The 16765-nt window shown below is 33.8% G+C and overlaps 1 protein-coding gene across 1 annotated transcript; it reads right to left on the bottom strand.

Annotated features, from left to right (window-relative positions):
• Positions 1 to 277: 277 nt before the first annotated feature.
• Positions 278 to 13299, bottom strand: LOC147476464 (AT-hook motif nuclear-localized protein 5-like). Its single transcript, XM_086584821.1, has 3 exons — positions 13132 to 13299; positions 12980 to 13040; positions 278 to 1272 (listed from the first exon to the last, which is right to left on the bottom strand). The coding sequence occupies exons 1-3, from the start codon at positions 13283 to 13285 to the stop codon at positions 633 to 635; spliced, it is 855 nt and encodes a 284-aa protein (XP_086440947.1). The 5' UTR covers positions 13286 to 13299; the 3' UTR covers positions 278 to 632.
• Between the last annotated feature and the right edge of the window lie 3466 nt (positions 13300 to 16765).

The following is a 16765-nucleotide window of genomic DNA, read 5'->3' as shown; positions in this document are numbered from 1 at the left end:
GGATTGAAAATTTTCCGACGACACCAGACATAATATACATTTAAATTTTCCTATGAAAAAAAAATTCATATGAAAATTTAAATTTAAATAGGTTAAGAAGACTGTGTAATTTTATATTGTCATATGTAAATACAAATTTACATAGGATGACATCAGCCCGGTTTGTCCTTAAGCCGAAATTATAAGTAAAGATTGATGACGTCAGCCCGGTTTTCACAGGGATATTTTGGTCTATTTTGGCTTTGATGTTATGTTTTAAATAATATGGAGGTTTTATGCATTTGTTCGCTTACAAGGAGTTTTTGTGCAACCATTTAAGTACCAGGGAGATTAAACCTATTGTCTGGTTAATCTCAAGCATAACAAAATAGTTATATTATAAATGACCGCACTTACCAGAGTTAGAGCTCACATGCACTACATGCGTAACTTGCAGCATAGGATGTACAAACTCTATTTTCAGAATAACTTAGCCAAAAAAATAAAAATAAACTCTATCTTTTGAATAGATCTATGTCATGTAGTTAGGCTGTTCTTTATTCATGCCCTCTTAACTTGCAATGATTGAGTACGTGTACTTCTTGCACTTATTATTCATATTCATCCCTCCTCAAGGCTGCGGCCTAATCTTTCTACTGCACTGCGTTGCCTAACAATGTCAGTGCAGAACAAGGCTCTGAAAGGTCCTCATCATCATCACTAGCTATAAAACATAACAAGATCGTCACTTGCACTCGCGATGCTGCTACCATACGTCCTGCCACAATACCCTCATATAATTGATTATCAAGTCCACTTAACATCACCTTCAATTTCAATTGGTCATCTGTTCCGCGGAGCAGATGACTACTACTCTTATCGAATAAAAATGAACCGCGAAGTGTCGTGATATAGAATGATCCCTCATAAGTTGTGGTTATACCAGACGCTACACCAGTTATTGTTGCCGAAGATATGGTACCATTTCCTGAAATAACAACAGCATCCCGCTGACAATGATTAACAAATTCCATGATTTTAGAAAATACATTCCCTCCGGCTTCAATAGTGATAGTATGTAGGGTTGTCTCCGTTGAAATTGGAAGAGATAATTGTTGGTTCTTTGTTGATGATCTAGGTCGTCGAGCCCTTGTCTTCCTGAATTGTGATTGTACCTCCTTTGCTGGTAAGGCAAGGATCACAATTCGTTCCTGAACAAAAGTTGGTGGCCTACCTCGTTTTTGTGTATATATAGGCGGAGGAAGTTTCACTGCGGTTGGCAGCACCAAGTTCCTGATAAAAAAAAATTAAAAAAAAAAAAAAACGTACATGAATATAAAATATAAACCGCACAAGCTAAATACTAGAGAATATAATTCTGAAGAGATAATGACCAAGAAATACAACGAACTTTACAAAAAGAAAATTACATTGTACTTAGGATCGTCATAAAGACACCGTACCACAAATTTTACGACACCACTATTTCTAATTAAAAACAATTTGGTCGATCTCTAAAAGTGTGATAAGGGCACCACCATCGTGCTATGATATCTGACTTCATCATGTTCCCCTATCTTTCAATTCATCACTCAACCGATCTCAGGGGAATCACATGAACTCTGATTCGTTACAAATTGCAAATTGATTATGTACTCGAGCTTTTACTTTATTAAATTTTGTACTTCGTTTTATTTGACATTATTATAATTGCAATGTCAATCTTATTGCTATCACACTGAACCTAATTGTTCAAGATCGACATGCAACACATTGGGATTCATGTTGGGCAAAGCATTATATTTGAAATTTAATTTGAGCTTATCTGCTGATGACATTAATAACCCTTTATTCCGATGAAAATAATGTCTATTTCTCCACAAGTAAATTTTGTCTCGGTAATCCATTAATTAAAAAAAAAAACCATTTGTCCTTCTTTACATTCAATCGAGAGAAAACAATGGAAAAGAAAAACAATGAGAAAGAAAGATGGAGGTAAGCATGCTAGAAGAAAGAATGAGCAAAATGGTGAACGGGGAGGCCATAACGTGATGGTGGTGTCCTTATAACATTTGGAGGATTTTTTTTAGTGAGCAATTTAGAAATTAATGTTATAGTAATATAAAGTACAAAAATTAAAGTCATAAGGAATAATAGAAAATATGGAAAGAAAAGACACTACTAAAAAAAAGACATATTATGACGCTTGTTATTTATCTAGTTTGATGGTTGTATTGAAAACCGTCAAGATAGGTCTCTTAGTGATATTTTTATGGCGGTTGTTGCAACATTATGTCGTGTATGAGGCAGGCGTCAAGAAAATTTGGTGATTTTATGGCGGTTGTTGCAATAATGTGACGTGTATGACACAGGCGTCAAGAAAATTTGATAATTTAATGACGGGTTTCCTAAAATAGTCAAGTCAGTAATATTAAAAACCAAAGTACTTCAAATTTCTTGAGGGTTATGTCCAATTTTTGACGTAACCAAGATAGGTGTCATAAAAACGAGTTTGGCAAAACCGTCAGCTGATATAGTTCTAGCACAACCAATAACTCCCATACAGTAGTTCCTAAATCGTCAACAATTGGCTGGTTAACATTTTATTCAAGGACCCTTAAATTAGTGTTTCTATTTTATTGTCAAGCGTCAAGAGTAGTCAAGGCGTCAAGAGAAATACCCAAGTAGAAAAAGTGAAGCGTGACAACTCAAGGCTCGGGTCCTTAGAAGAAAACCCTTAATCAATAAAAACACCAAACCAAACAAAAAAAAAACAGAGAATGGAAAGCCCCTTAATTGTTCATTGAAAAAAAAAAAAAAAAAACCTTAATCCGTTGTCTTCTTCTTGAAAACTTAGGGCACTTTAATCAGTTCTCTTCCTATCTTCTTCAATTCCCAAATCTCGATCTCTCCACTCTTAATTGTTCAGTGGATTAGATCTCACCACACCAAGGAACCAAATCAAAATGGTTTGAGGCCCTTTCTTCTCGGGAACATCTCAAAATTGAATGGGGATCAACGAGTGGTCTCAATTCAAAATGGGACTGCACGTGTTTAAGCAATGAAATTCAAGCTGGATCGATGACGGTTTTTTTTTTCTATCTTGACGGCTTTGTTAAAAACCATCAAGATAAGTGTTCTGATGATATTTTTATGATAGTTGTTGCAACATTATGTCATGTCTGATACATGCGTCATGAAAATATGGTGATTTTATGACGGGTTTTTTAAAACTGTCAAGTTGAACCAGTTTTGTTATGACGGCTTTGCCTATTTTATGATGTCATTAAGACAAGCGTCAAGAATATTTATGACGCGGTTTAGGTTAACCGTTAGTAGAATGGGTTTGTTGCATCGTTTGGACGCACATGTGTGTGTGTGTGTGTGTGTGTGTGTGTGTGTGTGTGTGTGTGTGTGTGTGTGTGTGTGCACGTGTGCGTTTTTTTTTTTTAGTCATGCCCACTGAAGATTGAAGCATCATGAGTCAAGACGTACAGAGGTGTCGCCAGAAAAGAAAAGAAAAGAATTACATCAATTCCCACACATAGCAAAACCTTTCTGGCTCTCTTCTTCAAACCAGTTTCTCTCCGCTTCTCTCAAAAACCTAGATAAGCCTTTTGTATCTCTTTCAGTCTCTCTTGTTCAATTCTCGAAACTACTTGCTAAAATCTGGAAGATTGCTCAATCACTTTAACTTGTCTTGAAGTTCAACGTTTCCAATAGAAAATTCGATATTTGATGAACATTTTGCAAACCAGTGAGTTTTTGTTCGCCACTTCTTGTTTTACATCTGTTGATCAACGTTTTGATATAGAAAAGTTGGTCTTTTGAATATTTTGATTGAAAAAAGTTGATCATTTATCGAAAATCTACTTTCACAAAATTTGCTTTGTTACATATTGCACATGTGAGATGCTTAGAATTGTTGGTAAGTTGTTGAGTAGCTGTTTGAAATTATTTACTAATGCGGGGGTTCTATTTTGTGCATACTAAATATTTGATAATATGCTAGATTGGGTTTCCAATAAGCAATCACGTTTTATAAGACAAGTTCACCAAGTCTATATGAGTCTGTTGCACAGTTACCCTTTGGTTGTTCATTTTGTTGCACATTTACCCTTTGGTTGTTCATTTTGTTGCACAATTACCCTTTGGTTGTTCATTTTGTCCCATTGCGAAAAAAAGTAGAAAAGATTCTTATCGACATCTCATTCCAGTACCGAAGTGTTAACTAGTGTAATACAATGCCTTTGTACTTGGTTCATGTTATAGTGGCTTTTCTGTTTATACACAGGGGTTCTATGTTACTGAGCCAAGTCTTAACAACTACACATTTTAATTAATCAGCTGGTTTGAGTGCTCTAGTTTATTTGGGGCGAGATAACTAAATTAATTTGTTTCTGTCTATTAATCAAATGAATGCACTGGATCCAATATTGAACCCCCAAGAAAGGCTGCAAAGGAAGTCGTTTTCCTCTTCACGAGATGCCATTGTCCAAATTGATGGTTCAGTGGTTTCATATTCATCTTAATTCTGAAATATCAATGGTACAAGTATAGTTAAAGGTTCTTGATTAAATACAAGGTTCTAGCTGTTTCACTCACCACCCATTCGTCTCTAATGATTTGTTTTTTATTTTTATTTTTTTTAATTCGTTGAGGTCTATTACCTCAATTTGATGCAGAATCGAAGCGCTTGCTTTTCCAATGGCTATGGGTCTGTCTGTGATAGGATTCATCGGTTTTTATCAATCTTAATTTCGGCACATCGATAAGTCATTGTGCGATTTGGTAGGTATATATTTTTTTTTCTTGTTTTTAGTTAATTGTTACAGTGCTTGGCAAATTTTTTATAAAAAATGATTTCTTTTCTTATGTTAACAATCCAATTCGAAATATTTGATTGTAATTTCTTGGTGGCTTGATTTTGATTGTTGATCTATATTAGTATCAACAAGCTTGTCCATAAGAAATGGTCTTGGCACTTTTTAGATATCAGATGTATAGACATGTTGAAATATGGTTTAATCTTGAAATATTATTTCTATAGCATTATAACTTTTTAGATATCTATATGGCTACATTAGTTTCACCCTTGAACTCTTGATACCTATTACCTTAAACATATATGTTTTGAGTTGTTTACTTGGTCTAAGAACCTAGCATATGGATGCATGACCTAAGTGTATATTGACTGTTTTCTCAAATTTTCGTTCGTCAATAAAAGTTTCACATTAACTTAATTGTATATTTGTATGGTTATCTTGTTCCGAGTAACACGTACCATTGGTGAAAATTGAGATGTGGACTGGTTTTGCTTGCTGGGACAATCTAACTCTGAAAGGGTTGGGAGCTCTTGATATATTTTGAATAATGTAAATAGTTTAATCTAAATTAGAATCTTGCTGAAAATTTTTAAGTTTAGTTTCTTTTAATGATATGTTGATATTGTTAGAATTATATGCATATAGGGAGATTTTCTTTTGACTGTGAAGCTTCATTTTATGTATGTGAATGTGCTGGTGGTGTGTATGTGAGTGTGTGCTGGGAAGTGGTGTGGTGTGCATTGTGTGGATTGGTAGTGTGCATTGTGTGGACTGGTGGTGTGCAGTTTGTGGTGGTAGACTATGGTGGTGCAGTGGTGTGACTAGCTAGTAGTGCAGTAGACTAGTGCTGCAGGTACTGCTGTTGCTACTACTACTTCCCAGTGTTGCTGCTAGCTAGTGTGTGAGTGTGTGGAAGTGGTGCTGTGAGTGCTACTAGTTACTGTGTGGACTGGTGGTGTGCAATGTGTGGACATGTGGTGGTGCTGTTGGTAGTGGTGTAGGTATATGTGAGTGTGCTTCTGGTAGTGTTGATGTTGGTAGTGGTCAGATTTATGTTAGGATGCTAGTGTGTGTGTATGTTAGTACGTGTGTGCAGGTGGTGGTCAAGTGTGTGTATGTGAGTGTGTGAAGAGTTGGTGCATATATATATTACTATTGTGAATTAAGCAACTGTAGGATAGTTCGTTGTTTAACCTATGTCTGCATTTTTTAGACTAATTCGTTTTGCTTACTAATGACTACCATTATAACATATCCGTATAAAAGAGAAGTGCGCACATCCTTCATTTGTCCTTTAGCTTAAAAGATATGGTTAGCTGTATATTTTTCTTTTGCTTATTATAGACTAAAAGGTGATTTTTCTGTTACAGGGAAATGGAAGTGCACTCTAGTTGATGCAGAGAATGTTCATATCTTTGCATTAGTTCTTTTTGCAAAGGAGAGAGTGAACAATGTATGGTTGAGAAACGAAAGAATCAGAGCTTGGCAGAAGACTCATTTAGATCGATATATAGTATATTAGAATATTTGTATGATGTGCTCAAATTTAATTAGTTTATGAGAGTTTGTTAGACCATGCATGTAAATTATATAATTAACATACAACTTTTTGCATAAAAGATTATATAATTGAGAAAGTTTTTGAATTTTATATGGATTATGTTATGGTTCAAGTTTCTACAATGGAGTTCATTGTTTACAGGTTTAAATGCTTTCTACTATAAATTATTATGTGTGTGTGTGTGTATATATATATATATATATATATATATATATATATATATATATATATATATATATATATTTTATATATTGAAAAATTCAAATTATTATTTTTTTTTGGAAAAAAAAATATAATGTAATGACGGTTGAAGAAAATCAATCAAGAAATACTATCATTTCTTGACGTTTTTTGCTAAGAAATCATGACGGGTAAAGAGTGATAGGGTTATATACTAAAAGCATTACTTTTGTATTAACTCTAATTCTTTATATTTTGAATGAGAATCATATGGGCAAATGTTATGCATATTATATATGTTATTAGTTATATGCATGCGTCTAATACTTTATGTTGTAGATGATATGGTGTGTGGTGGCACACAGAAGATCATATATCATCAGTACTTTATAAAGTATAAGTAAACGTTCACAACCTAGATGGATTTGGACAAACCATTGGTACGGCTGTAGTATAATCTGGTATTAGTTTATCTTAACTACAAGATTACACTAGTACACTTTGTGTGTATTGAACAGGACCAAATAAGATTGTTTCTCTTTATACTGACTATAGAAGAGAACAAACACCTCTATTATTATGGATGCTTGTCCTTTTACTCCGGATATAATAACGGGCACTTACGTGTATTGTATATTGCTTTAAATCATTAATGAGTGAGATTCATTTGTGAATCAACAAACTCGATGGATTGGGTAATGACATTGTATGTAAGGTGTGTTGTTGATTATAGAAGGAATCCGTGACCCGCAGGAAGTCGGGTTGATGACGTCCCCATGAGGAGCTCATAAGGATTCTCATGTAAACCCTGCAGGTGGATTTATTCCGACATGACAATGAGGTTGAGTGGTACTACTCAAGGACAAAAGAAGTTGATTAATGTTGTTGTCAGTAACTTGACATAATCAACGGGCATTCGATATCTTAACACGGAGAGATCAACGAGCATATAATATGGAGCCCATACACGTAATTTGGGATTAGGGCGGTAGTGCAACAATGGCCTTTAGTGGAATAAGCCATTTGTTGACGGACTTGGGCCGTGTGTTCTGGGCAAACATGGGAAGCCCAAGCCCGTCAAGAGACCTAACCCTAATTTCTCCTTATGGTCCCTGTTGTAGCCTATATAAAGAAACATTTTCTTCTTGGCTGAAAAAAAAAATGATTCAGTGATTGAAAAAAAGAGGCAAAGAGACAAAGAAAGGGTTGGTAGATCGTTGCCCACACAACGTCCATTCTAAGGATAGGAATACAACAGAAGATCAAAGAGGTTGCTGATTCGTAAAGCTTGGATTCTCAGAGTTATCACAGCTAATCAAAGGTATAATTCCTAACCAAAATCGTGAGAACCCTTATTCCACTACGCATGGGTTTTCACGGTTTGTAAATCATTCAGTGCAACCATAACGGTTCACACAGAGAGAACATGACACAATAACTCACCCATATTATGACATTTTCAAATGAAAAAATGTCATTAGAGCATGACCTTTTTAAGATAGTTTTTCAGTAACTGTCATAAATTTAATGACGGTTTTGGTAGACTTTTTATGACGCCCCCAGTAATGACGGTTTTTTTCTCACCCAAAAGCCGTTATCACAAGCGTATAATGACAGCTTTTAGCTGTCATTAAAAGCCTTTTTTTTAGTAGTGTGTTTCAATTCTTTTTTCGAGTTGATTAGGATGCCATCTTTTATTTTGATCTGGTGTTCTCATTATTTGATGTCTTTGGTAAGATGATTATTTTTACGACATTCTCGACTGAATCAAATAAAGAAACGAGAATACAACCTCCTCTAATCTTTCTGGTTGATATCTACTTGCACAAACTTCGCTTGCCTCTCCTTCAGAAGCGATTAAAGGTGCCCCATTTTCCCCAAATATATAGTTTAGCTACTCTTGTCATTGAATTTACACTGATTTTTGTAATTCAGTTCAATGATTTTTGGGTAGTTTTAATTTGGGGGTGAAAGAGAGGAATAGTTTTGTTCAGTAACATATTTCATTGTTTCTATGAGAGTATGGCCTTTGTCAAGATTTTTGGAAAAATAAAATTACTGTATCTATTTATTAATTATTTGATTATTTTTCAGTTTACTTGTTGATGCTTTTGCAATTCTAGTATACTATTTTGTTTCTTCTGTGTACGACGAACCACTTTGTGACACCAACTCTAATATCTGATTTTTCGGGGTTTCTTTTGTGTATGTGTTGTGAATTTCAGTTGTATGATAGTTATCAATTGAGGCCGGTATGTTATCAACTTAGGTTAGATGTTCATGGGGAAGTGTTAACCTTGTAAATGACTTGGGAAAAGTTGAAACATGGGAAGGGTAATTGCCTAACTGGGGAGGGATAGGGAAGCTCTGTACTAAGGTGTTCATAAATCATTTGGATATAGTTATCTATTTTGCAGATATTTTGCTTTAAAATTTTCAGGAACTAGTCCAAATCATGGGATGGGTTTCAGTTTAAGCTAGTAGTTTGCAAAGGACAAAATATATATTTTTTTGCTAGAGGACCAACTATAGTAAACATTTATTCAATTATCCCTGATATTAAATCTCTTGTATCCATGGGTGGTGTAAGGACTTTGGAGCAAATTCAGTATTTTTATGCCACAATTTCTGAGTGATGTGTGGGAAAGCGCAGGATACACTCTTGATCTGGTGTGTTATATATACGTATTACTTTAATGAGTTGAACTAGATTCACTATTGAAAGTTTGTTTGATGTTCGTTTTTATTGTTTGTTTTTCAGAATGAGAAATGGTGGTGACTTCAAGAAAATTACATTATAGTACGTGCATGTTCTCATCAATGTTCAAGATGTGAAGGCCTTGCCAGTTGTACGGCCGGTCTTTGAGCAAGACATGTTCATTTTGAATGTCATCATATTATAAGGATGTATGTTGCTCCTTTAGATCTATTGTTTTAATTTGATGTAGAATCATAAAGGTTGGTTATGAAATGATGAAAATAGCTTGACGACGGGTTCAATTTGTTGGTGTTGATGTGATTGAAGGGTTGATAAATTATTGTTGTGGGTGGTTTTGGCACTGTTCTTATGGCGATTACATTATGTAGTAGGCGTGTGCTGATTCCTAGGTGAGCGTTTGTTAGATGTAAACAAATCTTTATATGTTTTTTGAATGTATATTTTTCTTCTAGAAAACAATTCTAGTACTTACCATTATATTGATTGGCATATGTTCTCATGTTGGTAGACTTTTTTTCTCTAGCACTTGCTTATTAGCAGGGATTCATTTCTGGGTACCTCTTGCTATTTCTCATATTTTCTCCTGGCACTCTGTTATTTTTTTTTTCACTCAGACGTGTCATTCAATTGAAACAGAACATGCATGAAGAAAAATATTTCACGAGATAGAGTTGATCGGAGAAATAAACGTTATGTTACTGACTCCAACACTTATGTCAAGGCATGACCAAGATGATTTTATACTTTTTCAATATAAATTTATATGTTGGCAGTAACAGTGGTGTTTTCTTGCAGCCACTGCAACTCATTTGAAGGCTTCCATATTACTAGAGGAACTATGATCATTTAATAATCAGGTGTATGCATGGTGTTGCTCATAGACTTCTAATGGGGAGTAGGGCAAATATATGGATTCAAGCTCAAACTTTCTTTGATGAAGCGAAACGCATGGATGCTTCAACATCATCTGCATTTTACAATGCGCTAACTGACGTGCTATGGTATTTTGGTTAGGTAAGCTACCTCTCTTGCATGTTCAAGCGATTGACTTAAAATTGCACAGAATACCATATCACTTGGTCTCCAACTCGGTTACAAAGTGGTCGGAGGTCCTTGTCTTATGACCAATAGCTAGGTTTATACATTTGAGTGGATTTATTAGTTAGTTGCCTACTTGCTGCCCCATAAGGTGATCTAGGTAGTGGTTGGAAATACTCTTTAGCACCCTAGTCTTGTTGTTGCAATTGTTTAGCAATTCCATTGAGCGAGTTAGTGTTACCGTCTTGTCAGAAGTAACGTTTTTTTTTTTTTTTTTCCTTTCGTTGTTTTCTTGGAATGATAGACTCTTCTTATTTTCTTTTTGGATTTCGATCTTTTGCAGGTGAAGTTTGGACAATGCTCGATGAATGAAACTCAAACCATACAAACCATTCTTTTTGAGACATTTTGTGGATATTTTTGGTTAAATGTATATAATTTTTTGAAATGGTGGAATGTAATGGATTCTATTTTGTAAATAGATCACGAACTGGCTAGTTCGTTACATTCGTGATCATGTTAAGTTGTTTGCAGTGGAGTTTGATTATATGCTATATGATTTAATTTATTCAATTTTTTGGGTATAAAATAATTTTTAATAAATATTTTTTTTTTCCAGAAAATGTATATTTTTATGACGTCTTTGCCAAAACCATCACAAATTGAACATGTTTCTTGACGTTTTTTGCTAAAAATTATGACAGTTGTACTAAAATTAATGACAGTTACTGTGTAACACTCAATATTTCATTGCCTATTATGACGATTTTAGCCCTATTTTTGACATAAACTCTTTGAAATACATAACGGTTTTTGTAAAACCGTCATAAAGTTAATGACAGTTTTGGTAAACTTTTATGACCGGTTCTATAATGACGACTGTTTTTTTAATGAAAACACGTCATTAAACCTGTTTCATGACAGCTTTTAGCCGTTATTATAAGTTTTTTTTTAGTAGTGAGAAAAAAGAAAACATAAAGAAATAAAATGAAGTGCACGTACTTCCTTATATTCACATTTTAGATATATTCAACTAATTAACGTAGCACTGTAATAAATAATGCTCTAGTGTCAAAACTATATATAGTAAGTTCTACAGGGGCATTAATCCATGGAGGGTGCAGTGTAAAGGTGGTACCCTTGGTAAAGTTTAAACTCTCTCTCGTTGTTATTATTAATATTATATTTTTTTTAAAATATATTTTTGATTCAGTGAAAGAAAGAAATAAATAAAACTTGCTAGCTAGGTTAATTAGATTACAGACTAATTAATTTTGTATATATGGTCAATATCTCGATTCTGAACTAACAAAAGATGAACGTACATGTGAAATGGTTATAATTGTGAATTTGTGACTAAGGACATTTTTTTTATCAGGTGACTAAGGACATTGCCCTACCCTACTTAGGGTGACTAGGGACATTGCCCTACTAAACGATCCAAATAATATATGTGGAATGGAGCAATATTAGAAACTTCCCATTTCGATCCTTTTTCAAAAAATTACCATCTTCTTTTCAGTTTGGAACTACTCCGGTAGAGTCCGCCTAGATAGTAAAATTATTTGTTGCAAGTACCTAATTATTATTATTTTTGGAAAAATCTAATTTTCCAAGGGAAAGACCATTTTCTCAAGTTTGATTGATTGCAAGAAGATAGGTGAAAAGAAAAATGGATTGGTTCAAGCTGTTAAAAAAAAAAAAAAAAAAAAACAACTCTTTTCCCTTATTATGTAGTCATGTTTAATTCTATATTTAATTCTATAGCTACCTAACTGAAAGTGGAAGTGGCTACTGATTCTTTGAGAGCTGCAAATATTCTATGCCATAAAGAAAGAGTACTTTGGTAATGTGCCAACATTACTGCTACAATAGAACATCTCATTACGAATTTTGTAAGTGTTAATGTAATCCATGTGTATCGTGAAGCTAACAGAGCTACAGACCATCTGGCCTCTCTAACATCAGATCATGATCTTCAGTATTTTGTACCTCCTCTAACTGAAACGATTATGTCCATTGTTGACGACAGAAATGGTACTATTTATATGAGATATTAATAAAGATTGGGTCTGCCAAAACCCAAAATATATTCAAAAAAAAAATAATCAAATCATATTTTTCCCCGCAGGGAACCTTTTTTGTATCGAACACAATATCTAAATATCTGTAAAGTTCAAGTTTTCTGTTATGCCATCAAGCAAAACAATGCGTCAATTTTCCAAAGAAATTTTGAAGTTTTCCCATGTATATTTTTTTGAGAATTTTTCGGAGCAATCAAATAATAAAACCTAATTAAATTCTTTAATAATGCTGAGGAGTGGTGGTCTCCTAGAATTCACAGATCGATATAACTCAGATCTTGACAACTATAAATTAATTAATAGGATCTAATTAATCAACAACTCGAAAACAAAAAGGAATCACAGAACTCTAAATCGATTATTCTTATTTTCTTAAGATCAGATGCATGGAGAAAACATCACGCAGCATAAGATCTTAATTTTAAAAATCACACATACTAAAAACAAAATCGACATTACTTTAAACTACTTAAAAAAAATGTTGAAGTAGCAAAAGAGAGAGACAAAGCTATAGTTTTGCATGAATTAAACTTAACAATCAGGAACATAAAACGTAAATCAAAATCCAAAATTTCAGTGACAATTAACTTACTGAGCATCTTGAACTTCATCACTCTCCGTCTCTTCGTTGTCATCCTCTACAAGGTTCTTTCCTGATCAGAAATGGAGAAGAGATAATGGAAAAAAATCAGATTAGAGCCCAAATAGTAAGAAATGAAAGCAATCAAAGGCTAACCAATGTACCTTTATCAAGTTTTTCTGCTTCTTCATCAGGTAGTCGTTGGTTAAGTGGTACCGCTTCGTATGGTTCCATAGTTAAAGAAAGAAGTCGAGGCGGAGAATTCGGCATGATGTCCTGAGGGAGAGGACTCTCTTGATTTGGCAATTCACTAGCCATCTTCACTAACAGAGATATAGAGTTGGAGAGAGAAATATAGACAAAGAGGGAGAGAAGAAAGAAATGAGAGGTAATATCACTTGATTATTTCAGGGTGCTTTTAAGGATGGAGAGAAAACTTACATGCAATTTTCTTTCCACTCTTTGCCTTCTGTCTTAAACACGTTTTCCTAATTTGTCATTTTGTCTTTATTTTATGTTTCTTTTTATGTTCATAATTAGTCATTTTGCCTAGTTTGTCATTTTGACTTAAATTGGTATTATGATAAAAATCTAAGTTACTATATCAGTTTTCAGGATTTTTCTTGTGTAAATACACTTTGTAATTTGTTTTTGTTGGTTGCATTGGCATTGGCAAATCAACAAATATTAAATATTAATGTTGCATCTGGTTCGTTTATGCCTTTAGATATGATGGCGGGCGATATTCGAGAGTATTAATAAGGAGTTGGACATGATTCTTTATTTTTTAAAAGCCTTTTTTTTTTTTTTTTTTTTTTTTTAAAACAAACAAAAAAGTATTAAAAGACAAAAAAGAAGAAGAAATATTTGCATAATAATAAAAATATGATGATTGTCATATTTATTTACTTCGAGTTTAATTCAAAACCAAATTCGAGATGTATATTAAGACTCTCAAGCCAATTAATTTGAAGTTGATAAAAAAAAAATGGTGTTTTCTTCATTTTTTTTTTCCGAAATAAAGCTTAGGGTTAGGTAGACCCCAACCACTATATTATAATTAAAAGAAAGTATTACAACTCCGTTCCTCCCAAACAGGGACGGACTTAGGATTTTTTCTAAGGGTATTCATGTCGACATTCAACAACAACTGTATCATTTCATAAGAAAATGTGAACTTCTTTTTCTTTCATTTTGGTATGTAAATATTATCAATAAGCAAAATTAAATTTCAGAACTTTTGTAGTTGTAAATAAATAACACGTAAAAATGGCATTTTTTCAATAATCAAGTTGATTTTTTTATTTTTTTTTTTTTTTTCGCTTTTTTGCTAACTAAACTGAGTTTCTTTTACAAAACGCATAAAAGCAAAAACAAATGTTTAAGCACCATAAAATTAGTTTTGTATACATGCAATTATGAGCATCAAACTACTAATATAGCTAGTAATAAGAACATAAGCTAGTGGGTAACGTTTGAAATGTCAGCACGTATTGATTTTTTCACTCCCAAATTTGAGGGTATTCAGGTGAATACCTTCAACATACACTGGTCCGTCCCCAGTGGCGGAGCTAGGGGGGTCCCAGGGTACACCCTGGCTCACCTTCAAATTTTGGAAAAAAAAACTACTATATATATATATAAGAATAATTATAAAACAATTTATATAAATATTGATTTGTTATTTAACCTACACCTACACATACATCGTATGTAACATACCAAAAACGAAAAAGAAAACCTCGTCAATCTCATATCTTCTCACGGATTGTTCTTTATATCTATTTTTCATTCATAGAACAATACTTTTGGTACGAGTTTTATAAACATTTATTGTAATTCTTTGGTAGGAAAAATAAAAAGACACTACTAAAAAAAGAACCTATTATGACGGCTGTTTTTTTTTCTATCTTGACGGTATGGTTGAAACCCGTCAAGATATGTATTCTAGGAATATTTTAATGACGGTTGTTGCCACGTTGTGTCATGTATGGTGCAGGCGTCAAGAAAATACGGTGATTTAATGATGGTTTTCCTAAAACAATCAAGATAGAAATATAATAAACCATCAGGAAAAAATCAGTAACGGGCCACAAAACAGTGAACCGTCAATATTTTCTAAATTGTGGCGCTAGTTTTGTAGTTTGGGTCTTTGGGACCCTTAAATCGGTTGTTTCGACTTTCGAGTCAAGCGTCAAGAGAGGTTTAGGGCTTTTAGCGAATAAATCACAAGAAAAAAAAAAAAAATAGAGAAAAAAAATATTTAGGCTAAAACCAAAGTTCTAACGCACTGAAAAATGCAAGCAATCCCTACCCCCTCTCTCTCTCTCTCTCTCTCTCCCCCACTCAAATACACACACTTTCCAACCCCCATCTCTCCCCCACTCTTCTTTGCACTGAAAAAATTGTTGATGATAATGATAAAGAGGAAGGTGAGATTCTAGAAGAAGAAGATAAGAAAGTGGAATCTGGCTTCTTGAATCTAGTGAATTAAGCCCAAGAAGGAGTTAACGATAATGAACAATTGAATCCGGTATATTTAGGCCCCCGCTTTATCCGGGTGAATTGTTGGGAGAATTCGCTTTTAAGTCATGGTTAGATTAAAAGGATAAAACTTGTTTTTATTTGTTTTTTGGATTAGTTATAATCGAAAAACAGTTATTATTTTTGTTGAAAATCTTGTTTCGAAGAAATGTGGGATTGCGTTGATGATGTTTGTCCATCGCTTGCAACGATTTTTTTTATTCTTTGTAGAAGTAGGTTGGAGCCATTTGTAACTATGGGGGTGCTGTTTTGTGGGCATTAGGTGTTTGATTAATTGCTTTCATGGGGATTTTAGTAAGTAATCTGTTTGGTTCGCCATATATTGGGCTTCCAACTATTGTAAGGACAAACCAAATTGGCTCATTGGCCTTTAACTTGTTTGACTGAACTGATTGCAAACACTTGGAAATATTTTGATGATTTAGTTGTAGTGTGGAATGATGCAGAGATGGTATAACTTTGTTGGAGTTTCTTACATTCAACTGTCTTGCTAGCATATTACTGATATTAGTGAAGTTTACAAGTAGTTATGTTGGGGTCCGTCCTTATTGTTTATTGGGATCACTAATTTCTAGACTTTTGACACCTTTTATAGGTCACATGAGCACATATGTTTTATTTCTCCCTTGCGCCATAAGAAGCTAGGCAAGACTTTGAAAACTCGATGCATGCAAGTTACAATTCTCCTTTGCGAGAATTGAATAAGTTAATGTCACCTCTATCTCATTCTCTTGTCGTCCAATAGAGTCCATTCATAGTACCTTGTTTGCTGGTCATTATATATTGTTGGTCTTACATAAGAAAAGGAGGTTGCTAGTAAGAATAGATTGTATTAGTTTAAGAAGTTCTTGTAATCAATAAGGCTTCTAATTGCTTAAGGCCGGTATGTATTTCTCTCTAATTTCTCTAACCCTATTGCACTTGCATTTACAATTAATCTGTTCATTATAATAGTTTATACTTTATACTTTATACAATGTGGATCAGAACCGGTTTATGTTTTCCGCTTTTGTAAATCAAATGAAATCTGGGGGTCATAAAGGTAGTAGGCAAGCTCGGATTGGATCTAAAAAGCAAGCAAAAGAAGCAATAAAAGAGGTACAATACTACTAATCATGTCTTGGTATAAAAGAGTGCAAGTGTGTATGTTGAAATAAAATTTTCTGACTCGTGGTCGTGAGCTTGTACTTATGTTTTTCACCTAAGAAGCATTTTATGCTCTCAACTTTTTATTGTGTGCATGTATTATGTACT

The sequence above is a fragment of the Coptis chinensis genome, chromosome 9 (assembly GCF_015680905.1).
Source record: "Coptis chinensis isolate HL-2020 chromosome 9, ASM1568090v1, whole genome shotgun sequence".
Lineage (NCBI taxonomy): Eukaryota > Viridiplantae > Streptophyta > Magnoliopsida > Ranunculales > Ranunculaceae > Coptis > Coptis chinensis.
This window is presented reverse-complemented; position numbering and strand designations above follow the sequence as displayed.